Raw genomic sequence first — 27,664 nt, forward strand, 5'->3', positions numbered from 1 at the left:
CTCATTAGAGCAGTAGACTGCTGAGGCTGTGCTGCAAAGGCCTGTGGAATACATGCCAGGAGTGGGTGGGTGGACTAAGGAAACAAGCCACGGCAAGCTGCAAAGTGCCTGATCGTCTGTCAGGAGCAACGTGAGTTTGCAAGTGAAGAGCTGTGAGGATTGGGCCCAGACTCCCTGCCAAGATCATGAAAGAGGACTGAGTCTGATGACAAACAGGGCAAGGAACCTGAGCATCAAGGAGGCAGTGACAGGGAAGAATCTTCCCAAAGGCATGCTAATCAGAGATCAGAGCCCAAGCATAACTTCCCCTTGTGTGGGAACCCAGCAACTCACAGAGTGGGAGGAGGTGAGCGTTGCAGATGTAGAGTCAAGAGGGAGGAGAAACATGAGGAAGTAAGACAGTCTACCAGGTTGGCCCATCACCAGAGGTCTCTAAAGGAAGACCCTCCCTGAGGGCAGGACTGAGAAAGCCGTTCAGGTTCTGTGGTGTACGCTAGTGTCAGAATTGCAACAACTTTCTCTTCTACTGGTGTGCATCCCTAAAATGGATCTTTAGCTAAGCTAGTTAGTTGTGTGTCAGCTTAATCAGGGATCTTAGCCTTGGGTTGTCAGAAGGTGACTGGGTCTGTAACCTGAATTGTTGGTAGACTGATTGCTTCACATAACAAAGCTTATTTACTTGGAGATTAACTTCTTTGACTACATGCAGTGCAGGAGAGCTCGAAACCACTAGCCCACCGTAGCTTTATTTTCAGGGTGGCTTATTGTGATGTGCACACTGACCCTATGCATACAAGGAGGGGTGGGTGGAAGGTAGGTGGGGATCTCCTGGTAGGTCTCTGGGTGACTTGTAGTTGTTCAGCATCCTGTTGTTTAACAATAGCAACAACAAAGCTCTCCTCAAAACCTAAACTAGGCTGCTAAAATGAAGAAAATCAAGAGTGGATTTTGATATGAAACAACTGTGACCTCTTTTCTGGTACTGAAAATAAATCAACCTGTTCCTTAATTCGAAGTAGACTACCTACTGTCTCCTCTGTTTTGTGCCTCACCCTGGTTGGTGGATGTGGAATTCAAGTAAAAACAAAGTACATCCTGCAAGCTTGCAGTCTGCTCAGCCATGGTATACAACACAGGGCTTGTTCGCATGTCACACGCAGGCCAATGCCTTCCATTTTTCTCAGCCATGAAGTAATTATGTGGATGTCAGTCCCTGCATTAGTTTATAAAATATAGGGTATCTGGTGCACCATTAGATACTCCACAGCCATTTCAACTACATGTGACCTTAAATCCTGTATTAGGGGGAACTGGTGCATGGAATTTGGCATAGATGCTGTGCCTGCTCTGGCACAAGCTACCTATCTAAGCATCAGTTTTATGCTTCAAGTACTTTGGGTTGTACTGTCCGGCTGTGTCCTTCCCTCCATGGATGCTTTTGGCATCCAACAGTTCCAACAGAGAACTGTTCCAACAGAGGCTTCTGTGAGTGGAAGGTTGAAGGGAGGTGATTTTCACACACATTTCCCCTTCTTCTGCACTCTTCTTGCACCGCCTCCCTCTGGAGTAGATTGGCGGTGGCAGGGGTGGTATAGGGGGAAGGGAGAAACAGGAAAAATGGCTTTCACTGTCTTCTGTTTATGGAAGCATTCGCTGGATTAAAGAGTCTTCCAAGAACAGAAGGAAACAGCTGGATACAAATCAATATAATATTTTCTTCAGAGGTCAGAGTTGTATAAAACTGCCATATGGCAGTTGGTTACATTGCAATGTTAGGTTTAGCTTGTAAACATTTGTAGCTTCTAAAAATTGGCTTTCATGTACTCTGGCAAGGGCGGGGCGACGGGGGGGGGAAGAAAGCATCCATAGACTATTGTGCTTTATGAGAATAGTACATTAAATGGAGTTTATGTTCAATGGCCACCAAAAGGTAATATCTAACATCTGCTTTTGTTACAGTGCTCACAAATGAGATTAGAAAAATAACGTTCTTTATAACGTTGAAGGTCTGGAGTTGATTCCTAGGCAACTTAAACAACACTATGTTGCTTTTAGATGAACCTTTTTGATGGTGTGTTCAAGAGATTGAAGAGTTTTGTCCATTATTTGTTTTATAACAGACTCTCAATGAATTCCGCAACAGTTAACTAGTCCACTAAAATTATTACTCGTTCACTTGCCCACAAATGTCTGCGTTTGTGCATGTCTTCATGGTCTTAAGATTAAAAACAACAACATTTCTTTGTAAACTTCCTTGCCAGGAGGCCTAGAAAAATAATCTTGCTTAACACCAGCAATGAGGCATATGGTTTCTTACAAGTCTGAGTTATATGTAAGTACATTTCGTTCATTCATTTTGGAGGAGAAATATATGTCAATTTGTGTTCATAGGTTGAGCATGTGCTTCCACTTCTGAAGCGTGGCATTGGAATCCACCATGGGGGTTTGCTTCCAATTCTAAAGGAAACCATAGAAATACTTTTCTCTGAAGGACTGATAAAGGTATGCACTCTTAAGCATATATTAAAAATTACTTTCACATTGTGATTCCCCTTACATGTTGGGTTTTTGTTAGCACAGAATGTGCTGTCCTATCCTATGAAGCACTCAATTATAAAAAAAATCTAGAGCAAATGCTGTGGTTTTGGGCTTCACTTATCAAAACTTCCTCACCAAATGCCTTTTAGGAGTTTTATAACTGTGGCTTGCTGGGTTTTATGATATGGCCATGTGGGCAGGACATTCATACTGAATAATGTATCTGGTAGGTAATATTGTAAAGCCCTGGTCAGCAACACATTCTGAACAGGGACTCAATTGGGCGGGGAACCTCTTTCAGCCTGAGGGTCAAATTCCATTTCAGAGAAGCTCTTGAGGGCCGCATTCCACTGGTGGGCGGATTCAAAGGTGAAAGGGGTGGGGCCAAGAATACCAACATATTTTAGCTTAAAGCTCTTCCAGTAAAGTATGCCTTGCAAGAGGGATTTCAACCTTTTAGAATGGAGGAAAAACTTAATAAATCCTTGGAAACCACCAAACAATAAATGGTTGGGGGAAAGGGGATGGGGCCAGGGGAAGGAGGTGTGGTCATCTGGGAAGCCCAGGAGAGCCAGATTTGATCCCTGGGCATGAGATTTCATCCCTGGGCATGAGATTTCCCACCACTGGTCTAAATTTTGAATTGCACAGAACTTGAAGGCCCAGCAACATTGGCTTTTCTGGCTGACTTACACTCACAGGAACCATGGCACAGGTAAAATACTCATCATCAACTTCCTCTTAAGCCTGAAGAGCAACCGAGGTTTTGATAGTCCTTTACTTAATATTATTGACTTTCTCTTATGCAAGCCAGCCACAAGCACCTATGTACCCCCAAACACCTTTCCCACCAAGGTGCCCTACCTCTCCCAACATTTTTTATATTAATACATTTTCTTACTGACAGCTGGGATCACTGTGCAATAGGTTTCTGTTGGTGATGAAAACTGGGTTCAAAAGAGTTGTTTAGTGTGTTGGGGTAAAGCTCCCACCTTTCGGGCAGGTTACTTGTCCTTTGCCATGCCTCCTATGGCAGCCATTTTGTGATGGTGCCCAGGGCAGTTTCTCAAATTGCCAAAGATACCCATGGTCCAGTCTTCAGCCTCTAGTTGCCTATCTTTGCTGTAAAGTAACATTTTAGACCATTTAAATGTAGGAAAGTTTAATCTAGTTCTATCTTGTAATCTTAATGCTCCATAAAAGGTTTATTTTGTAATTATTCATTGCTGTGTTTACTTAGGCCTTATTTGCAACAGAGACTTTTGCTATGGGCATAAATATGCCAGCAAGGACAGTGCTGTTCACAAGTGCCCGGAAGTTTGATGGGAAAGATTTCCGATGGGTAAGGAAATTACAACATGCTGTATATGAGCCCATACTGGAAAGGCATGAGGACTTGACAGGTAGTTGAGGACATACACAATGACTTAAGAGTACAACCAACAGTTTGACTACAGAAAGCTACCATTTAGCATTTTCATCATAGCTATGTATTTTTCACTGTTGCTGATTCTAAAGACATTTACTCTAAATGTTTTCATTCTGCTCTGGTTTAACTTTTATGTCTTCTTTTAAGCATACCCTCATTCGCTTTGTTTCATCAGTTTTGCAAATCTAAGGCTACTTATTCTATTTTCTGTCTTCTCTCTGTTGTTTCCCTTTGCCTCTAATTCTCTTCCTTCTGAAATCGTAACAGCCCAACCTGTATCAAAAAGTGCTTTCTAGTCTTGCTATATAAAAAGTGCTATATTCCTGTGTTCAAAAAGCACTTTCTATTTTCACTGATCCAGCCCCTTCCCCTTGTAGTTTCCTTCCCATTCCATGTTGTCTGTCTTATGGTTGGAATGAGAGCCTGCAGGCAGAGCCTGTCTTGACTTCTTTTTGTATAGTACTGTGTACAAAAAATAGGGTAGTGATAGATGAGGTTGTAAAAGTATTATCAATATTCTTCTAATTTTATCATGCTTTCAGATCACCTCGGGTGAATATATTCAGATGTCTGGTCGTGCCGGACGTCGAGGCATGGATGATAGGGGAATAGTTATTCTTATGGTGGATGAGAAGATGAGCCCGACAGTTGGAAAACAGCTTTTAAAGGTATCTTGATGTCTGACTAGAATTTTTCTGAAATATACGGTACTGTGCAAAAGTCTTAGGCCACCATTAGATTTGTTGTTTTAGCAATGCAAAGAAATCGAGGAAAACAACAGAATGGGAAAGACTAGAGATCTCTTCAAGAAAATTGGAGATCTCAAGGGAACGTTTTGTGCAAAGACGGGCATGATCAAGGACAAAGAAGGCAGGGACCTAACAGAAGCAGATGAGACTAAGAAGAGGTGGAAAGAATACACAGAAGAACTATACAGGAAAGATCTGAATGTCCCTGATAGCCATGATAGTGCGGTCACTGAACTTGAGCCAGACATCCTCGAGAGTGAAGTCAAGTGGGCCTTAGGAAGCATTAGTAACAACAAAGCTAGCGGAGATGACAGTATTCCAGCCGAGCTATTTAAAATCCTAAAAGATGATGCTGTTAAAGTGCTGCATTCAATATGCCAACAAATCTGGAACACTCAACAGTGGCCACAAGACTGGAAAAGGTCAGTTTACATTCCAATTCCAAAGAAGGGCAACGCCAAAGAGTGTTCAAACTACCGCACAATTGTGCTCATTTCACATGCCAGCAAGGTTATGCTCAAAATCCTACAAGCTAGGCTTCAGCAGCATGCAAACCGAGAACTACCGGAAGTACAAGCTGGGTTTCGAAGAGGCAGAGGAACTAGAGATCAAATCGCCAACATTCGCTGCATCATGGAGAAAGCAAGAGAATTCCAGAAAAACGTCTATTTCTGCTTCATTGACTACGCTAAAGCCTTTGATTGTGTGGATCACAACAAACTGTGGCAAATTCTTAAAGTGATGGGAGTACCAGACCACCTTACCTGTCTCCTGAGAAACCTGTACGAGGGTCAAGAAGCAACAGTCAGAACCAGACATGGAACAACCGATTGGTTCAAAATTGGGAAAGGAGTACGACAAGGCTGCATATTGTCACCCTGCTTATTTAACTTATATGCAGAGTACATCATGAGAAATGCCAGGTTGGATGAATCAGAGGTCGGAATTAAGATTGCTGGGAGAATTATCAACAACCTCCGATATGCAGACGATACCACCCTAATGGCAGAAAGCGAAGAGGATCTCAAGGGCCTCTTGTTGAGGGTGAAAGAGGAGAGTGCAAAAGCTGGTTTGAAACTCAACATTAAAAAAACGAAGATCATGGCATCTGGCCCCATCACTTCCTGGCATATAGAAGGGGAAGAAATGGAAGCAGTGACAGATTTTACTTTCTTGGGCTCCAAGATCACCGCAGACGGTGACTGTAGCCATGAAATTAAAAGACGCTTGCTCCTTGGGAGGAAAGCTATGGCCAACCTAGACAGCATAGTAAGAAGCAGAGACATCACCTTGCCGACAAAGGTCCGTCTAATCAAAGCTATGGTTTTCCCAATAGTAATATATGGCTGTGAGAGCTGGACTATAAGGAAGGCTGAGCGCCGAAGAATTGATGCTTTCGAACTGTGGTGCTGGAGAAGACTCTTACGAGTCCCCTGGACTGCAAGGAGGTCAAATCAGTCCATCCTAAAGGAAATCAACCCTGACTGCTCATTGGAAGGACAGATACTGAAGCTGAAGCTCCAATATTTTGGCCACCTAATGCGAAGAGAAAACTCCCTGGAAAAGACCCTGATGCTGGGAAAGACTGAAGGCAAAAGGAGAAGGGGACGGCAGAGGATGAGATGGCTAGATAGCATCACGGATGCAATGAATATGAACTTGAGCACGCTCTGGGAGAGAGCGCAGGACAGGAAGGCCTGGCGTGCTATGGTCCATGGGGTCACGAAGAGTCGGACACGACTGAACAACAAATAATGACCATATATAATTATTTCTCAGACTCTTCATTAGAATACAACCAGGAAATACAGGAAATTTGGATGCAGTATTCAACAATAGAAAAAAAATCAGAAAAAACAGCTTTCATAGGCTAAAGTGGCAAGTATTTAGTGTGACCTCCCCTTACACTAGAGTAACAGCAGGCACCTGGCCAGGAATGGTCTTCATGGAAGGGTAGCAGCCAAGAAACCACTTTTGCGGAAGGGGAACAGGGTGAAAAGGCTAAGATATGCTAAAGCTCACAAAGATCGGAATGAGGATAAGTGGAAAAGAGTATTATGGAGTGATGTATCCAAGTTTGAAATTTTGGGGTCCAATCGTTGACAATATGTGAGAAGAAGAGTTGGAGAGAGAGAGAGGAATGAGTGCTTGCAGCCTTCAGTGAAACATGGTGGAGGGTCTGTCCTGGTTTGGGGCTGCATTTCTGCCAGTGGTGTTGGCAATCTTGTCCGTATTGATGGGATCATGAGTGCCGAAAAGTACAGACAGGTTTTAATTCATCATGCCATTCCTTCTGGAAGGCGCCTGATTGGGAATGGTTTCATTTTTCAGCATAACAATCCCAAGCACACTGCTAATGCAGTGAAATCATATTTAGCGAGGAAAACAGCTGATAAAACACCGACAGTCATAGAGTGGCCTCCACAGAGTCCAGACCTGAATATTATAGAGGCAGTATGGGATCACCTGGACAGAGAAAGAAATAAAAGACAACCTACATCTAAAGAAGAACTCTGGGAAGTGCTGAAAGAAGCCTGGTATAATATACCAGAAGATTACTTCAGAAAACTTCAGGACAGTCTCCCCAAAAGAGTTCAAGATGTGCTTAGAGCCCAGGGAGGTCACACTAAATACTGACTTTTTCCTGTACGTTTTTCCTGTATTTTCTGTTTGTATCTTAATACAGAGACTGAAAAATAATCATGGATGGTCATTAAAACTTTGCTGAAACAACAAAGCTGGTGGTGGCCTAAGACGTTTGCACAGTACTGTATATGGAACATAATATGGTAGACTGCTCATTAGTATTAACTTTCATCTGTAGGTATTATATCGATACTTACCCTTTTATTTGGGATCACAAGTGTGATCCCAAATCACACTTGTTTGTTTGATTACATTGTTTGTTTTTCACCTTGGTCAGGTAAAGTACACTTCATAACCTCTAATCTTTACATGAGTGAGGAGTAGTTTCACACTTCATTTTTCTTACTGGGGTTCATTTTAGGTTTGATAGAAAGCGCCAGGAGTTTGTTAGCAACTCTTGATTATTATATAAACTGAAAATAGCATATTGTATGCGTGCGTGCACATTTGTAGAATAGTTGCCAAAGAGTTATAGTGTACAGTTAGGCTGAGAGAGAAAAAAATAGGCATCAGACACTCTTTTGTGATACCCCTGCCACATACAGCAGTTAATTCCTTCATTTGTTGCATTTCTAAACTGCCCCAAAGGCAAAACTTTCTGGGTGGTTTACAAACGTTAAAAACCTTAAAAATACAATATTGTACTTAATGTAAAAGCCATTTACATACAAACAGATAACACACACACACACACACACACACACTTTCAACAATAAGACATCCCAGGACCCGATTAAAAAAACATATTGTATTCAGACTTAGAATGATTTAGCACACATTATGTGTAATGTTGTGAGTGTTCAGTTTTGGATTTTTTGTGTTCTGGTTGAGGATAGAGAGTCCAGTGTACAAAGGAGAATACTAATTTCTGAACGGTACCTGTGCACATACTGCAGTTGGATAGCTGCCACCTTAACATTATTGTCCCTTCAAAACATATTACCAGGCTTAAGGCAGAATTAAATGTCAGCTCTATATTGAGTGTCCCCATCCAACAACTTTCCATTCCATAAACTTATCCTTTGTCCTGATGGCTTTGTACTGTACATTTTCCCACCAGTGGCAGCAAGTGTGTGGAAGAGAAGCACGCAGCATGATGAAGGTGGGAAATGGAATAACTAGTAGTACATGCTATAGAACAGGAAGGAACTCGCACTGGTCTGCCATTTTTGATGGCGGACCCATGTTAACTGCGGTATTTTGCACCTCCAAGAAGGGCAGAAAATAGGCTTGCACTCTCCTTGGCTTCATTGAGAGATACCAGTAAATGATCTTCCAATCTATACGTGGTTTATGCTTAAATATATTTGAACCACTCATTCAAACTTGGAATCGTTGCAGTTGAAAACAGACAAAAGTGTCATTTTTCCTCTACCCATGAGATAGAGTGCATCTAAAAGTTCAGTGAGAGGAAGTACAGAGGTGAGTGGTAGTGGTGGTAATTCAAAATTTAATTAAACTGTTGTAAGTAAAATGGAGCAAATGTGTTCTTGTATATACCAGTTTTGGCACAGTATTAAGTACATTTGTCATAGTGCAACAAACATTTATTATAAACCTAAACTGTAGCTAATGTATTCCAGATCCAAGAAATAGAGCAGTGTTATCTTACTTTCATTTAATTAATAGACTTATTTCAAGAAAGGTCAGCTAGAAAGCTTAATTTTTGTAGCACTGAACTGCTGTTGTGGACACACAAACCTTGAGTCCCAAGGTGTTTGGCAAAACTTCTACAGTTTTGTAGAAGTACAGATAAACAGATAAACTTCTACTGTTTATCTCTCCTTTACTCCTTTTATAGGCTGGGATCCAACGAGGCCTGTGCATGCATGCAAACCACTTCTGTGAAGAATTGGGGAGCTGAGTTTTTACTGGGCTGCAGTCCCCTGTGCCACATTGAATATTTCTCCTGAAAGTCCCCCAGCCTTGAGGAGTGGCTTTCCAGGGACTGAAAGGGGCTACAGTAGGAAGAGTGATCCTGAAAAGCTCCAGTATGCATGCTGAGCACTGTTCACAGCCCTTGGATCCCAGCAATAATTTGTAAACCTTTCCATGAATTCTTCTGGGTTTCATTTGTAGCAGCCTAGTTCAGACATACACTGATATAGTTGGGAATGCAATTATCTAGCTCGGAGTCCTGAACATTCTTCTTTACATTCTGTTGAAGCCTGTGACAGTTGAACATGATTATGTGATCCTCTTGGATCACAACTTGAAATGCACTTCCCACACACCTTTATGACAAATGCTTCCATTTAAACAATTGCTTGTCCTCATGAAGAATGCGATGAATGTTTCGTGATGAAAGCATCGCTCTAATGTTGCGCATTCCTGTTCCATTTTCCTTCATGTTTTACTGTCCTTTCTTGAAGAAGAGCCTATATTTTACATTATTTACCCCTAAAGCTAATTTCTCGTTGAAAGTCATCCTCTGACCACACTGTTTATTGCAAGACAGAGATACAAGCTTTCAAATAAGCTGCTGGAGTGGAATCTGTCCAGCAGTGTAGAGTCCATGTATAAACATCAGCTGAACACACAGACTTAATTGCAGGCTTGTCTGGTTTTACATCAAGCTCATTCACATATGTTTCCAAGCATCTACATGTGTGGGCAGGCTTTGAAAAACGTAATAGAATCTCGGTTTGTCAGAGGATGTGACCTGCCAGCCAGAGCTTGGCATGGAGGATTGCCAAGGCAGTTCAGCAACCCGTATGTTCATTGCTTTGGTGGAGCTTAGGGCAGCGCAATTGAAACAACTTTTCATTAAATCCAATTTAAACAATTTCTTCCAGGCAGGCTACTTTTACATTTAAGTTTACCAGGCAGAATGTTGTGAACTTTCTGCTTCTGGAAAGTAGAGTGGTGTGTTCTTTAATTGTTCTTCTGACTATAATAGGATTACATTTGTTGTGGGAATAGCTTTTTATTTATTTGTTATTTATTACAATTATTTTTTGTAGAAATCCAATCAAGGCAGCTTGCAAGTTAAAGTTACATTAATAAAATCATTATAAACACTTTTTAAAAACCCAGGTCACAAGGATCCATCCCCCAGGGCAGTTGATGGTAAAAGGCCGTGTGTGGGAAGGAAGAGACAATCCAGCTGGGGCAGGGGCCTGAAGTGGTCTTTGTCTTCCTGCCTGCCTCTCTCCTGGAATCCTTCCCATAGGGCACTTGACGGTAGAAGGCCCTGTAGGAGAAGGGAGGGACAGACCAGCTGGGGCAGGGGCCTGAAGTGGTCTTTGTCTTCTTGTCTGTCCTTCTTGTGGAATCCTTCCCACAGGGCAGTTAATTGCAGAAGGCCCTGTGGGGGAAGGGAGAGACAGACCAGCTGGGGCGGAGACCTGAAGTGCTGCCCGCCTGCCCCCCCCTCCCTCTCTCTCTCACACACACACACACACACACACACACACACTTCAAATCCTTCCCACAAGGCAGTTGATGGTAGAAGGCCCTGTGGGGGAAGGGAGAGGCAAACCAGCTAGGGCAGGGGCCTGAAGTGGTCTTTGTCTTCCTGCCTCCCTCCCTCCTCCCTATCATTCGCTCTGTCTCTCTCCTGGAATCCTTCCCACAGGGCAGTCTGATCCAGCAAAGCACTTGTTTTTGAGAGCATGCATATTTAGGATCCCTGAACAAAAATTAGTTATGCCTTAACGGTTAAGAGATTCCAAGTATTCACTCTTCCTTTGTACATTTAAATCACAGCAGCGGACTACAGGGATATTCTAGTATAGAAATAAAACCAGGCCATGCTACACAGCCATTAGTCCACGCCTGTCATATACTATGTAGCCTAGATAGGTACATTGGACCCTGCCTCTGCTTTTCCATCTCTGGAAAATGTTGAGCTGTTAGTATTTTCCTTTTTTCTTTGCCCACTCTGCAGGTGCCAGATTGTTTTATTGCCAAAACCAAGTCTGTTGGGAATTGCTTCTTGCTTGCCAAATTGGTCATAGTGAAGTATTTTACGGTTCAGTTTGCCTTTACTGACTCAGCTGAGTGCCTCTCAATTAAAAAAAAAAATATTAGAAGGGAAGGATGTTAAAGTAAAAAGTGTTAGTTAAATGTTTATTATTTTAGCCATTAAGGCCATAACAACAAGTAGAAGTGTGAGAGGAAAGGGGGGAAAGTCATTGAAAGCTGTCATCGCTTTTAGACCTGACGTGAGATGCACTCAGCAAATAAAGCCCATTCCCAAAGCCTTGGATTTGAGTCTTGCTTTTTTCAGAAAATTAAACTGTTTATGTGGCTTTGTTCATACATGTTTAGCTGCAAGCATATTACCTTACACCTAGGCAGCTGGTGGCCCCAAGGCCGCCAAAGGACCTGCCATAGCTACCAAGCCTTAGGAAAGCCACCTGTTATGCGTGTTGGCTGCTTTCTTTGGCATGCTCCAGGATCTGTGTAAAGGGCTCTGTAATGTGTGCATTCAAACATGTTGGCAGCTAGAGTTCTTTCCTTATACTGCTCATGTGTTCACTCCTATTAGCCTATGTCTTGGTTTACTCAAAGGAGTGAGAAAGAGATTTTATTTATATATCCAGTGTTGATATACTGTGCTTAACAACAGCAACAAAATTCCTGAGGCTGTTCACAAATAAAGTAAAACAATATCAATTCACAATTGATAAAATCAATTTGGAGCAACAGTCAGAAGCATACCTCCAGTTAATTCCCAAAGCCTGGTATAATCATTTTTTTTAAAAGCATTTACATATCTTCAAAAAGAGACCAAAGATCATAAATGAACCTCTCACAGGAGAGCATTCTATAGCACCAGAGGCATAACTCAGAAGTTTCAGAAAACAAGGGGCAGCATCCAACACTGCTGGTCCACTTTCGCTATTGACGTAGTGTTCACACGTAAGCGAGCTCTAGCAGTGTGTCAGTAGTGTGAGCTGGCACGATGGGTTTCCCTGCAAAACTCGTCACACCAGCTTATGCTATTGGCATTCCGCTAGAGATTGCTTATGATAATGCTACATCAGTAGCATAAGTGGACTGGCAGTGTTGGATACTGCCCCAAGGATATGCAAAGAGATCAAATTATGTTATCATACACCAGATGTTCAAAGGATGCTGAAGGCCAGTTAAGCATTTCAGCAGCTCCTTACCCTTCATGAACCATGTCTAGGGATGGCTGGATCTGTTCCATTTCTGGTCCATGAGTTTTTCATATATTCATTCATAAGTGCATTCCATCCTATTTACCCATCAATCTGGAATCTAAAAATAAACACACAAAAATCCCACAAAATATGTATTTTGTATGCATTTTATCCTAAAATATGCATTTTGGTATATATTGCATCCTAAAATATGTGTATTTTTTGGTTCCCATTTTAATAGGTGTTTTGAGAATTGTGTTGCAAAATTCATATTAAGTCCCAAACCTGTTCTGATCTGGGTATTAATCCGAGCAGTGAGAATAGGGTTGGTTCGCATAAAAATACTGCCCAAATGAAACTCAGACATTGCTAGCAGTGACACCAGCAAATGGGAATGAGCAGCTGAAGCATGTAGGGGGAAAGCTCTGCTTAAGCCTTTATTGCTGATCACACCAGGGAGGAGAGGATTAAAGAGCCCTTTGCCTGTGTCTGCTGAAGTGGGGAATGAATCAGTGGGTGGAGCTAATATTGTTGGCTCTTCAGGACTTGATCAGTTCACAATATGCCCTTGCTAAAAATAACTTGCTGACCAAGGACATACAATTTCTGCAGCAGCTTTCCTTCGTTCTGGATTTTATACATTTGCCATAGCTGTAAGCTAACACTAAATAAATTTAATGTTCAGTCTCTTGAATCAAAGCTGTTCTGAAGTGGTCATTTTGTTACAGATACATTCATGACATTCATAGAGGGCCAGTGTGGTGCAGTGGCTAGAGTGTTGGACTGGGAGTCGGGAGATCCGGGTTCTAGTCCCCACTCGGCCATGGAAGCTCACTGGGTGACTTTGGGCCAGTCACAGACTCTCAGCCCAACCCACCTCACAGGTTTGTTGTTGTGAGGATAAAATGGAGAGAAGGAAGATTGTGTATGCCGCCTTGGGTTCCTTAGGAGGAAAAAAAGTGTGATATAAATGTAATAAATAAATAAATAAATAAAATGACCTATAATAGCTGCTAAGTCAGCCTTACCAATCAACTTGCATTTTCTCTTAATATCAGTCGTTAGTAGACTGTTGTTGGTGGATTTGTTTTTAACCTGTTGGTTTCTTAAATATTATTTGGTTTGCAATCTTGCCTTGTTTAATTTTGGTTATCTTGTTTTCCAGTTTTAAAAAATCACTTAAGGTTGAAGCTGCACATTCTGGTGAGAAAATGCTGGCTCTGCATAGGTCTTTTGTGTGTTGTCTTAGATACAGCCCTGAAAACCCATTTTAGTTTCTTGCCAGCATACAAGTTGCTTTTTAATAGATCCTTTCTTTTCTGAACTGTATACGTATCACATTACTAAGATGATGTTTTGAAAGGGTGGAATCTTTATTAAATAATGCAAACCAAATAGTTGCAATTTCAAATAGTGACTAAGTCAGATATTGACTTAAAAGAGTTCAAATGCGGTCTTCTCATTGAGTTAGAATGACATTTTAATGTGGTTGTATTTTCCTATTTTTAGTTAATTTTTTAAAGAAACAAAATACATTTTGTTTGTATTGTATGATCAGTCAGCAGAATAGTAATTGTTTTTTGTGGTGCTTTCATATATGGAAGTTTTTATTCTATTGCTGAGATTGCTTGCTGTAGAGTGGGGTTGGCAACCTGGTGCCCTTCAGATGTTTTGGACTACAACTCCCATGAGCCCCAGCCAGAATGGCCAGTGGTCTGGGATTTTGGGAACTGTAGTCCAAAACATTTGAAGTGCAACAGATTACCTACTGCTGCTGTAGAGGATATTCTTACTGAGCATAGGTCAGAATAAATAGCCTTTTGTTCATTGAATGCATTTTATTTCATTTTAATTTTCTCACTTAAGATCATGGGTTGGTTCACATGTAATTTTGGGCTACTGCAATGAGCCGTGTGCTCATGCACTTCCTTCTCCTGTGGCAAATAACAGATGTATCCTGGTTTGGCAGTTTGGATGTAACCCGGAAAGCAAATAATTAAGGCTGCAATCCTAACCTCATCCGGAGGTCAATTGAGAGTCCACAGTAAGCAGCATAAGTGCCATTCTGCTGGCAAAGACAGAGATCCGCTGGTGAGAGGACATCTGTGCCACCAGACGTTTTGCCGGAAGTCCAGCACTGCTGGCGTTAGTGTTCCACTGGCAGGGGGGGTGAAAAAATGGTGCATTTTCTCCAGGCACAGAGATAGCACATCTTAAGCCACTTCATTTTCCCTACATGCTCCAGGGACTGTTGGGCATAGTAAATTCCTTCCAATAGCAGTCAATGGAAGAGAAAAAGAAAAAAAAAAACCCTGTCCCCCGATCTCCTGCCCTGACCACAGTGGCAGGGCAATGCATTTGGCAGTCGCTGCATCAGTGGATCTCTCGCCCTCCCTACCACAACTGCTGGTAGGATTGATCTGTAAGACTGCAGTTATAAACACACTTGGGGAGAGGATGGAGCACACAAGCATAGGGCTCATTCTCACAGTGCTACACCATGGTTTTGGATTATATGTGGACCTAACTACCCATTAAGCAACCTAAACAAATGGAACATTGCTTAATTTTTTTTCCCAAGTGAGACTTACTAAAAATGAAACGATCAGTTTGTGTTTTGGAATGGAATAGAATGGATAAAACGAGAGTTACTAACAAGTTGCATCCTGTTGGGTTTCAGTAGGATGTACTTCCACGTAAGCATGTCTAGGACTCCAGCATTTGTTTCTAGATGGGGTTGCCCATAATTTATAATTCCATACACCGATTATTTAGAAAAGAGCTGGAGAAACCACACCTCTTAGAAATGGAGGGCACATTATAAAATTAATATTCATTGGCTTAAGAACAAAATGAAATGTTTTCATGCAGCATGCTTTGTAAAACTGCTACCAAAAGTAGTAGTTGCCAGTATTGAAGAAAACAGGCAAATTAGCGAAAGATCAAGATATGAAAGAGCATAGGAAGCTGAAGGCATCTATATTCGTGCTTAGGATGTTTTCCAAGAGTTTTTCTGGGTACAGGACTTGGCAGTCTGTGGCCCTCCACTTTTTGTAGGAATCCAGCTCCTTTCAGCCCTGGCCAGCATGGACAATGGTCGAGGATGATGGGAGTTTTAGGGCAACAAGTTCTAGAGGGACATAGGTTGCCCACCAGGTAGAACCTGGTAATAAATAGCAGAGAATCCACAGGACTTTCTGGAACATCAGATTTCATCCATCATAAAGAGACACATGCTTGTGGCTTTCTGTTGGTGACTTGCCTCTTGTTTATAAAACTGGATCAGAACTTTGAAGGGTGTCACTGCTGCTGTTGCATTTCCACCATGGGGTGGAAGGGACTTTCCATGTCGTTCACTCTTTTATCAGGCACCTCTCAGCAATTTCCCTCTCCTGTTTTTGTCCTCCTCCACCCCTTTCTCCATCAATCGATTCACCACATCTGCAGTGCTAAGCAGCCAAGTGGCCCCCATCCTGGACAAGGAGAGTGGGGAGAAGAAAGGGAGAGAGGCATCCCTCTTCCCCCTCCCCAGGCTGTTTCTGAGAACAGAGGACATTTGGGAGCTTTCCTTTGATGGAGGTGCAAGGAATGCACTGATAAGAAAGGGGAAGTGGGGAAAGCAACTTTAAAGAAAGGGCAACAGTTGTGTGAAACTCTGGTTCCCATAGATCCTGTGTTGGTTACGACCAGGAAAAGTTACAGTTCCCATGTAAAATCTCTATAACAGGCATTCCATAGAATTACTGCAATATCTGTATATCCTGTGTAATTGTCTCTTGCCTGCATCCTTGTAATCTAATTATCTGTATTTTAATAACATTTGTATATGGTGCAGTATTGCAGTGGAGACCTGTAGCTATGAAAGTTTTATTACACTAATAAAGAACAAGTAGGTGGTAGCTCTTAAAGCCTTTATTAGGGAGTTGTTGTAAACTATTTTCTATCAGTCTTCACATGAAATGCAGAAATAACCCCATGCAGGTTATCTGTGTGGGAATATTTACAGTAGACAACATCACAGGGCTGGAAGCCATTCTCTCTCAGCTTCCCCCTACCTGCAATATGGGAGTATTAACCATGGACTACATTGACCCAGTTCCCATGATCACTGTGGCCATCATAGGGTTGTAACGTCAGGTTTCTGTAGAAATGAAACATTCATGTGCAAATTTCATCAATCAACCAAAATGTCTTAAATTGAGTAACAGCACTATTTTTTGTACCTTCCTTAGATCGGTCAGAGAACTGATGAAATGAGTAGCGTACAAGTTATGACAGTAATAAAAACATGTCACCTTCCTATTTGAATGACATACTCAGTAGAGGAAGCAAAATATACAGGCTAGGATCCAAAGAGCTACTTTGTGCGCAGAGGGGATTATGCTACAGCACAAACTGCTTTTGAAATGTCCCTGTTTGGAAAATGTTTTGCTCAACAGTGTTGGACGCTACTGTTGAAGAAGTTCCATTGGGCTTGTGGAACTAGTTGTGAGGTTATTGAATCTTGGCCATATTAAACTGTGTAGACCAGACCATCCATGCCCACCATGGTTTCCTCCAACTGGGTTGGACTACAAGTCCCATTGGCTATGCTGGATGAGGATTATGGGAGCTGTAGTCCAACACATTTCGAGAGCACCAGGTTGTGGGAAGCTGGTCTAGACTGATGGTTTCTAAAGAAAACCTGGGCAAAGCTTAATGGGTTCAGTAATGGCAGACAAGTTTCCGAGAAAGACAGCTTGCCCACTGAAGATTTTCTACAATGTGGAGCTGCACAGGAACTTTTGGTGTGTTCTTCTGCAAACTTTAGCAGTGTGCACCTAGAACTTTCTGCAGGCTCCTCGGCAACACTCAAATATTTTCTTCATCAGATGATGTGGGGAGTGTTAGCTGAAGGCACAAAAGTGCATGGTGTAAGATGTGAAAATGATAGCTGCTTTAGTTTTAGGAGAACATTTGAGCCAGTGTGGTGTAGTGGTTAAAGTGTTGGGCTGAGACTCAGGAGATCTGGGTTCTAGTCCCCACTTGGCCATGAAGCTCACTGGCTGACTTTGGGCCAGTCACTGACTCTCAGCCTAACCTACCTCACAGTAGGGATGTTGTGTGGATAAAATAGAGAGAAGGAGGAGGATCATGTAAGCCTCCTTGGTTCCTTGCAAGAGGGAAAAAAGGTGGGATATAAGAAGCAGAAGAAGAAGATGTTGTTCTTGTTGTTTCCTATTGGTTTGTTTTGGATATTTAAACATAATTTCTAAAATGTGAGGAGTGCACAATGGTTATAAGCCCAAATCTGGTAACTTTGCCTTGCACATGGGTATCTTCTGTTGGTGATGGCAGGGAGAGTGATGGTGATGGAAGTGTTGTCTTCCATGCTGGCAGTAAGCATTTATTGCGGTCTCTTTGTTCAACTTATCTTGGAGTAACATCCTGGGACATTTTGCAACGTTCTTATTAGACATAAGCTGTATTTGCATGAGTATTACATTGACTTACAGCTAATGTCGCTTGAGCGGACTTCCCTTGGCGCAGAGGGACTTCCTTGTCCACTCTTTTCCCCTGTAGCCCCCTGCCCTTCAGTGCAGATTCCAGGGGAGCACCAAGGGCTGCAGGGCAGGGGAAATCTATCCCGATAGTGGATGACCAATATTGGATCCAACCCATTATATAGAATAAACTGGGGAGATTAAATAGCAGGCTTCCATTTGGACCCCCAAGATCAAACCTTTTAGAATCTAATGCTGCCTGTCTTTGCTAATTTATTTTTCTGTTTTAGGGATCTGCTGACCCTCTAAACAGTGCTTTCCATTTGACATACAATATGGTATTAAATTTGCTGCGTGTAGAAGAAATTAATCCAGAATACATGTTAGAAAAATCTTTTTACCAGTTCCAGCATTACAGAGCTATTCCAGGAGTAGTTGAAAGTAAGTTATGTGAAATACCTAATCTTTTGGCATAATATACTTAATACTATGTATATTTCAAGGGCTTACTGACACAGTATTCTTCAGGGAGCCTGTTAAATTATTGACAAGAACTAACAACAGTGATTGGGATCCAAAGAGCTTGGAAATGTACAGTAGGTTTTTAACTTCCGTTCTTTGAGCAACAGACTCCCAATGTCAAATCACTAACTGATTTTGAAAGTGCTTTCACTTTCAGTTGGAATTTCCCATGTAGCTTGGGCAGGGTGGGGTCGGTAGGTTGCTGTTCAAGGATCACAAGCCAACTAGGCAGGACTAATTGCCTGGGTTTGTTGGATCTCTGGCCACTGAGCTTAACTGGATGAGTTTTCAAATGTGGCTGTTTTACTAGTTTGTTGCTGACTTATAGTCTAGCCGAGTGGAGGCTGCTATAGTTGGAAGTGGCATCCCAAGTAGTGGTAAGTGCTTGTCCGCCCTGCAGTTTTGGCTGTGATAACTGTTAACTCCAAGTGTAGTGTTGGCTTCTGAGCTAGATGGACCCTCAAGTCGCCCTTCTTGATCTTGTACAGGGCCTGGCAGCCAACTTGCCTCCAGCAGTAAGTGGGTGTGCAACTCCTGGGAAGGAGCCCTGGTGTGGCGGAAATGCAGCTATACCATCTTTGCTCGGAGCAGGGCTGGTCCTTTTTCCAGCAAAGAGGAATGTGCTGTTTTCTTGGCATGCTCCTAGAACTCTTACGCTGGATCCTATGAGCAGTAGCTTCACTGTGGAAGCTCATAGGATGCAGCTATTTTAAATAAACATTCTCACCCCAGGCTTTTCACACACAGTTTCATAAGGTTTTTAAGTGTACATGCTGCGAAGCCCAACTTCTCTGATAAACATACAATGCATGTGCTTTCAAATACATGCCTGTCACATTCAAACTTTAAAAATGTAAAAGATAAGATGCTACCATGTCTTGCATGTACAATTAAAAACTGCTGAGTGAGAAGAGGTCCTTGGAAATTAATATCAAATATTCTTTAACAAAATAACTCTTAAAATGTTAAGTCATGACCCTTCCCTGCATGGACAAAACACCCAGAGGCATCTGCATAGAGCATTAAGGAGGCCTGCTCTACTGGCATTGCACTGGATTATTCCGTGTAACACCGTGGTGCCCTAAGTGCCACTGCTGAGGGGAGGAAGGACAAGAAAAGGGAAACAAGGCTCTTTGAGCCCTATAGGGATTGCGCTGCACGTGGGTAGTGTGTTCCTTTGGGAAGGAATCATGTCCATAGTTCACTATAATTGTGTGCAATTGATATGATCAGTTTTATTTCACAATATTTATTTGCAGAGGTAAATAAGTTGGAACAGCAGTATAATGAGATTGAAATTCCAAATGAGGAAAATGTTGTAATCTACTATAAAATCAGACAACAACTTGCTAAACTGGGTAAAGAAATAGAGGAGTACATTCATAAGCCGAAGTACTGCTTGCCGTTTTTACAACCAGGAAGACTGGTAAAAGTAAGTTACTTTTATTCAACTTCAGTGCTGCTGCACAATTAGGGTTCTATGCCTGCTGCAGGTTTTAACATGTAGTTAACAAAATGTACAATTTATGAGTTGGATCCAGACTAAGTCATGCTTAGAGTAAACCCACTGAAATAAATGAGGTTAAGTTAGTCATGACTGACTTAAGTGCCATTGATTTCAATGGGACTAGCTCTAAGCATGCCTATGTTGGGAACGCAAGCTATGTATGTATGTATGTATGTATATAAAATCAACAACAAAAACCAGTAGATAAACCAGAAAATGACAATTAAAACACACACATACAAAATTCAGAATACTTTAACATCAAAAATGTAGCAAAAATACAAAACATACTTCCTCATCATTATAGAGGAAAATATCCACAGAGGAAGAGAGATATTTCCACATTTCAACCTTGGGCAGTATCCAATCTGATACTACCACTAGAGTAAACTACCTCTAGCGCAATGCCAATAACGTTTGCTGGTGAACTGGGTTTTTCAGGGTAGCTTATGCTAGTGCAACATCATTTACATTAGAGGTAGTGTCATATTGGATACTGCCCGGTATTTGCAAGGCTCAGTGTTTGAATTGTTTCTAACTTTGTGTTTGTGTTTTCTTACTGTTTTCCAGGCGTACCTATTTTTTTCTTGTTAATAAATATTAAATATGTTTAGTATTGTGTTTTTGAGAGTTTTGTTTTATGTATGATTGTTGTTCAGTCGTTAAGTCGTGTCCGACTCTTCATGACCCCATGGACCATAGCATGCCAGGCCTTCCTGTCCTCCACTCTCTCCTGGAGTGTGCTCATTTATGTATGATATTTGTTTTATATATTTTGGGGGGTTGTTTAACATGTACTTATTTAGAAATAGTAATTATTAATCCAGTTTAGCTTGTCATTTTTTTCTAAAAAAAAATTTGTTTAAACCCTAATCCTTTCTAGCTTTGCTTTAAAAAAAAAAAAAAAGAATGCCTTTACCACTGTTGCCCATGCTGAGCTTCAATGTGTAATACACTTTGGGATAGATTGCTGCTAATAATGTTTGGCATTGCACCACATAGCAGATCAGTGTGGTGTGTGTTGAACTGAATGACCTGCATATTGCTATTTAGCTTTCATTGAAGTGGACAAAATAAGTATGAAACTGCTTTCCAAATTCGGTCATTTTAGGTTTCGGTGATATTTTGCTGCTTCACTCTCTTGCAATTGTAACTTTTCATTTAGCTGTAGTTCTTTAATTTCCTTGAGGCCATATGATATATAAATGTTGCTTCAAATGCAGCTTTCTATACAAGCTTTTTTCACCCCCTCAGGTAAAAAATGAAGACGATGATTTTGGCTGGGGAGTTGTGGTAAATTTCTCCAAGAAATCCAATGTTAAGGTAAAACAATATCCAGTGGCCTTCTTCATTGGTGCATAAATATATACTTTACAAAAAAATAGTGATAATTTAAAAACATACTAGTTCTCACTGTGATGCTCACTTTTGTGGACAGGCATGCAGAAAGCCTGGTTTCTTACACAGCTTCATGTTCTAAGGTATGCAGCCCAAACCTGTACAAGTTTACCAGGAAATAAGTCCTACTGCATTCAGTAGAGCTTACTCTGCAGTAGGTAAGCCTTGGATTGCAGCTGTGGAGATAGATCTTTGCTCCCAAATTGTCCTACCTTCTTGTTTGGGATGTATGATAACTAGCTGAGAGTGGTTAAGACATCTATGGCTATGGGAGGCTGAAAAATGTAATCAATCAGTCAATAAAATTATAATGCACAGGTTTAGAACTTACTCAGATATTCAGTTAGAATCAGAGACTGAAGATGAAAGGATCACTCACTTACCGGAACACCTCTTAATATCTGAAATATTCAAAGCACTGACACATGTGTGAATCCTGAGACATGTTTATCTGAGTACAGCTGGGATCTGTATTTCAGTGCAAGCAGTTCTTGTTCCTGTAATTATTGGGCGGTATCCAATGCTGTCACAGCACTAGCACTAATGACATTGCACTAGAATAAACCAGTGCTAGAACAACATCATTACTGCTTCCTAATTGCCAGTTTTTCCTTTTGCCTAGCAAGTACTAATGATGTTGTGCTAGCAGTAGTTTATGCTAGTGCTGTGACAGCATTACATACTGCCTATTGTTTATATGATAGTGTCTGAACGGATACACAGAAGTCATTTTATGCTTCCAAAATTGGCTTCATAAGGCCAAATGGCTTAGATTGTGGTAACATGTGTGTTCAGACTTGTTTAAGAGTCTTGTTTAAATTGACTCCTGTGTCATCTAGTTCTTTAAATTTAATTTTCTTCGTCTGAACTGTGTGTGAAGAGGGATAGGAAAATATTGGATAAAATAATATTGACAAAGGGAATTCACAGGAGCAGAATCTCTCTTTATCTGGAACATTTCTGGTACTTGCTCTTCAGAGACAAACAACTTAAGATGCACTAACTATAGAATTTCATATGTCAATATTAGCTATTGCAATCCAGTGACTACAATGAAAATTATTTGTGCTGACCAGATTTCTAGTCAATTTAACCTGATCAACTCCATCTCTAAGGCCTTCTAAAAACCTATTCTGAAGCTCTGTATGTGTGCGTAAAGCAATCCTATGCAAATTTATTTGGAAGTAAGTCTCATGTTGTTCAGTAGGGCTTACTCCTTAGGGGGTCTGCTTAGGACTGCAACCTTAATTTCTGTTTGTGCTCCTGTCTGCCACAGTGAGTAAGGAGAGCAAGTTACACTTTTTCCCTTAATCTGGGCTGGTCAAGAAATGTGTTGGAATTGCCTCTCCTTCCACTGATATGAAATGTTAATCTTCTTAGTGGGTAGAAGGGTTTTTTCTGTAGATGTGACCCCATTTATGCTTTATCTGTTTCTGGTTGGCTTTGTGTAAGCCTTTATTTATTTATTTGCCAACTATTTATTGGCCCCAGTGCAAGGGACATGTATACACTTTGCTAATAGGAGAGTTTTCTCTGTAAAAAGCTGATATTCTGGGCAAGTTCAGTTCTCTCTCTACCTATGTGGTCAGCATTTTAATTTTCAAGCATAGTATGCAGTTGCCCTGAGATGCCAATCCCCAAGTAATCTGTGGTTGACATCATTTTGAAATCCTTTACAGTGGCTTGAGACAAAGTAACACTTGAAAGTATGGTTTGGATTCAAAGGACCATGAGCAGAAGGAAAATATCTATTAGCACAGCTCCATGAGCTCTTGCAAAAATGCCAGAGGAAGACTTCTTGCAGCATCACAGTGTACCAAAAACATGCTGAATAAGGAAGATACTGGGCAGTATCCAAGTCGACACTAGTGCTAATGTAATTTACATTGCACTAGCATAAGCAACCTCTAGTGCAACGCCAATAGCGTTACCTGGCACAATGGGCTTTCTGGGGAAACCTATTGTGCTAGAGGTCATTTATGCTAGTGCAACATAATTTATATTAGGACTAGTGTCAGCTGTGATACTGCCCACTGGTTGTGGCATTTAAACTCTAGTGGACCGTAAGAGCTCAAGAGCTTGCACCTCTCTAGATTTGGAGTTGCTTTTTTCATGGACTGCTCTTGCACTGTCAGAAACAGCTGTTCCATGAGCAGAACAGGCTTTCCACTAGTGGATCCACACCCATCTAAATTTTGGAGAGTGTGCCTAATCAGCCATATGCCCAAGGAATTTTTTGTTTTCCTACTTTTTCCTGTTGTGTCTCTCCCCCCAGTATAAGAACTATTTTCTTTTATGTTTAGATGCTGTGTGAACTCTTATTTGCTCTAATAACGTTGTTGTACTTTTTAATTGCAATTCTGTCCTTTAATTTCCCCTGTGCCTGCTTTGGCTTATACTTGCCATATGATACCCCGATCATTTGGGTGTCGTTTTTCATTTCTTAGACATGAACTAAGGCATGCCTGACAGCCTGATGAACTGTTGGAGTGGTGGCAAACTAACTTTTTCTTTTTTGTAAGTTTTGGACCTGAAAGGGGCAGCAGGGACTGGTTGAGGTGTAAGGTCAGGAGGTTGGAAAAAAACCTCATTCCCTCCCCCTCCATATTTCCGTTTCAGTGACATAAAGCTACGTATTTTGAACTGGCATGCTTTTCTTTTTGTCCATGTAGCTCATACTTTATAATATTAGTAAAAATTAATGGACTCCCCTTTGGGGTTTTCTACATAACATACTTGGCTATCTGTTGTAGAATGCAGTTGGCGATGATGATGATGTAATTCAGCATTAGTTGCTCGGTGTTCCCTTAGAGTATTTTGTGCATATGTCAGCCTGTTCCAAGTTTGAACAAACAGCACGTTTTTAAATGTTGGCTTAAAGCTGCTTTTCCACATATGGATTGCATTTTCAAATGCAGTTCAGATGACACAAGTAAACATAGGTCTTTAAACCTAAATTAAAGCAGCTGCTGTAAATATCTTTTGTGCAGTATAGGACAATATTATTCACAACTGTTTTATTAGTAAATAGTTCGATTATTGGGTAATTTAATAGTGGAACAAGTCGTGTGTTTCTGTTTACATCTGAGCATTTTAAAGCTGTCCATGATACAGTGTGCAATTCTTACAGTGTCTTCCAATAGTAGCCTTTCAAGGGCTATGCCCTTTTGAGCAAAGACAGTTTTCTTCTTTTTTGCTTTTCTCAAAAGGAAGTAGGCTACAGATGTCCAAAAAAAACATGCTGTTTGATGAGGTGTTTCTATTCTGGCGCTCTAATTTGGATCCTTTGCTGAAGAGCTTTTGCAATATCCATATATTGTATATAGTAATGCAGCCATTTCCAGCTAAACTGGTTGCGTGATCAAGTCTCACAAACGTGGTTGAGATGTGGCTAGAAGTAACCACAGATCTTTCTAGTGAATACCTGCCCCTGGAGGCCCAGCCAAAGTGTGATACGCCTTCTCTTCCCTGAGTTTTCCATGGGAGGAAAGGCCTTTCACTTTGTGCTGGTCAACAGAGGCAGAGTCTGCCACTGTCCCATGTTCTCTGGCACATGATGAAAACTTGGGGGAAGGGCTCAGACTCCCACTTCACCATGGACATCCGCTTGTAGGGGCAAGGGGTGCACCTGACACCCCCCTCCTGGATTCCAGTCATGATGTCATTCTGAGAACAGCAACAGCAGCTGCTTGTGCTACACCGGCCCCATTTATCTCTACTTTCAGTTTCCAGACACATGGGCAAGGCCCAGGACATGACAGGAGGACAGTAGATTAAACACAGGAGCAGGGCGGATGCCCTCAAGGTTAACCGGCGCTACAGGAGCACTTGCCTCATAAGGCAAAGAGATAGTAGCTGGCAGCAGCTCAACAGGGCTTCTCCACACTGAAATAGTTCCGTTCTATGAGCAGCAGCAGCACCTCATGCTGTGCACACCTGCCCCATCTATCTCTGCCCTCTAGTTCTGTGCAACAAAAAAAATGTTTTAACTTTTTTAACCTGCTGTTTTATTCTTTTACTGTGTTGTTCACCACTCCAAAATCTTCTGCTGTGGAGCGGTATATAAATATTGTAAACAAACAAACCAACAAACATGGGCAGGCAAAGCCCAGCCAGGGGAGGGAAGTACATTAAACCTGGTGATGGGGGCGGGGGCTCCATTTTGCTCAGCTGAGTATGGCTGCAATGCAAATGGTGGAATGTGGGCCTGGAAGAGGCCGTGAGGCTTCTTGCAGGCCCAGCCAGGCAGCGCCGTGGCCTGTTGGGCCCTTGGTTTGGCAGCCTGTAGGAGTGCCTGCCTGGCAAAGCAAATGAGCGCTACTATCATAAGAACATAAGAGCCCTGCTGGATCAGACCAAGGGTCCATCTAGTCCAACATTCTGTTCACACAGTGACCAAGCAGCTGTCAACTGGGAACCCACAAGCAGGGCATGAGCACAACAGCACCCTCCTCTCCATGTTCCCCAGCAACTGGTGTACATAGGCTCACTGCCTCTGGTGCTGGAGGTAGCACTTGGCCATCACGACTAATAGCCATTGATATCCTTTTCCTCCATGAATTTGTCCAACCCCTTTTAAAGCCATCCAAATTGGTGGCCATCACCACATCCTGTGGTAGAGAATTCCATAGTTTAACTATGCTCTGTGTGAAGAAATATTTCCTTTTATCTGTCCTGGATCTCCCACCAATCAGCTCCATAGAATGACCCTGGGTTCTAGTATTTTGAGAGAGGGAGAAAAATGTCTCCCTATCCACATACTGTGCAGATCACTGACTCCCCTTCCTGTGCTAACTGGCATGGGCCCCTTGCTGAGTTCACTTTAATTTAAAGTGAACCAATGAGTCATTTTCCAGCCCAGAGGTGAAGGGTAGGGAGAAGAGAGGAACCGTTGCCCATGCCCACCACTTTCTTCTGCTTCCCTCATCCTAGCTTTGCTTGCTTGCATGTCCCTCCCTTATTCTGTCTGGTTGAGCTGGTAGGGCAAGTGAAGCAAGGCCTGTTTACAGTAGTAACAACTTGGTTATTTTGTGTGCCCCTGGCCCCCCGGTTGTAGATATGTGGGATTGTGTAGTGCTCCAATGATGAATGTTAATAATATGGGACAGTTGTGTGCCTGGTGGGGGACAGTTTTGGAGGGCAGATTCACATACTCAGCTCAACCCAAAGCATGTTTACTTAGAAGTAAATCCTATTGCATTTGGTGGAGATTACTCCTAAGTAAGCTGTAATAAGGATCTTCTAGTCCAGTCCTAAGAATACGTTCACTCAAAGTCATTTGCATTGCATTCACAAGGGCTTACATTTACTTCTAAGGAAGTGTGTACCAGACTGCAGCCTTTTATGCGTCCATGGCGCTGGCATGATGGGAATGTGGTTGAAATGTAGGTGTTGAGGTTGCAAGATGCATTTACATGAACGTGTGCTTTTTTTTTAGTCCATAATTTTTTTTAATTCACATTTACTGCCAAATAATTGTGCATATGATTGCTGCCTTAAGCTTAATCCTGTTCATGTTTGCTCAGAAGTAATTTGTTGGGACTTCCTTCACAAAAGAATATACTCTCCATATGTACACTGGCTTTTTGTTGCTTAACACACATGCACACCTACCCCGTCAACATGTTTATTATTAGGCTGACAATATTGGTATGTGAAAGCACCTTAAAACCCTATGCTTTCACCCACAAAGGCCGAGAAAGTGCTGAAAGAGAACATAAAGCAAATGGAGAGATGGCTGTCACATGATGAGGATAGTCATTCCATATTTCAGCCATGTTCATAGGTATCTGCAGGATGGGGCAAGGAGAGGTAATTGACCCTCTGTGAATGAGCCATAATCTCCAGATTCCCAGCTTTCATTTTTTTAAAAAGCAAGTCCTTTTTTCCTTTTAAAAAGCAAGGCTTTAAAAAAAAAAAAGCCCTTGTGGAACCCGAGATATGAAGTAAAATGTGCAGCCACTATTCTGCCTATTCATTTTGTGAGAAATGAAACCTTTTAGTGTTTTTAGCCAATGAATGAAGTCACAGCAATGGTTAAACACATCCATTTGGGTGTGTTAACCCTTGGAGGTCTTCCCTCTTAGGAAGTAATTGCAGCCTCATAAAAAACAATTTAGAAATCTTGGAGTTTCTTGTAGCTGGGTTTGGGCAGTAGTGTGTCTACCAAAAAACAAAAGGTAGCAACAAAGACAGGAGTTTATGATCTAACTCAGCTCTTGTTAATAATTTTTTCTGAGTTTATAAACATTAAAAAAATTACCTTGACTATGTGTGCAGAT

General features: G+C 41.6%; 1 protein-coding gene across 4 annotated transcripts in view; it reads left to right on the forward strand.

Moving 5' to 3' along the window:
• MTREX (Mtr4 exosome RNA helicase) overlaps window positions 1-27,664 on the forward strand; it is a 64,325-nt gene that overhangs the window by 20,367 nt on the left and 16,294 nt on the right. For 2 of the 4 annotated variants that reach the window (XM_084833242.1, XM_084833243.1), the window contains exons 13-18: window positions 2,392-2,502; window positions 3,779-3,880; window positions 4,510-4,635; window positions 18,247-18,397; window positions 19,738-19,910; window positions 21,240-21,308. In XM_084833242.1, coding sequence (XP_084689368.1) covers window positions 2,392-2,502; window positions 3,779-3,880; window positions 4,510-4,635; window positions 18,247-18,397; window positions 19,738-19,910; window positions 21,240-21,308 — 732 coding nt within the window. The remainder of the gene's footprint in view (window positions 1-2,391; window positions 2,503-3,778; window positions 3,881-4,509; window positions 4,636-18,246; window positions 18,398-19,737; window positions 19,911-21,239; window positions 21,309-27,664) is intronic. The other 2 variants (XM_084833244.1, XM_084833245.1) reach the window with 1 other exon arrangement.

This window comes from Heloderma suspectum, chromosome 2 (genome assembly GCF_057233095.1).
Source record: "Heloderma suspectum isolate Gila_16-S chromosome 2, 16-S_ref, whole genome shotgun sequence".
Taxonomy (NCBI): domain Eukaryota; kingdom Metazoa; phylum Chordata; class Lepidosauria; order Squamata; family Helodermatidae; genus Heloderma; species Heloderma suspectum.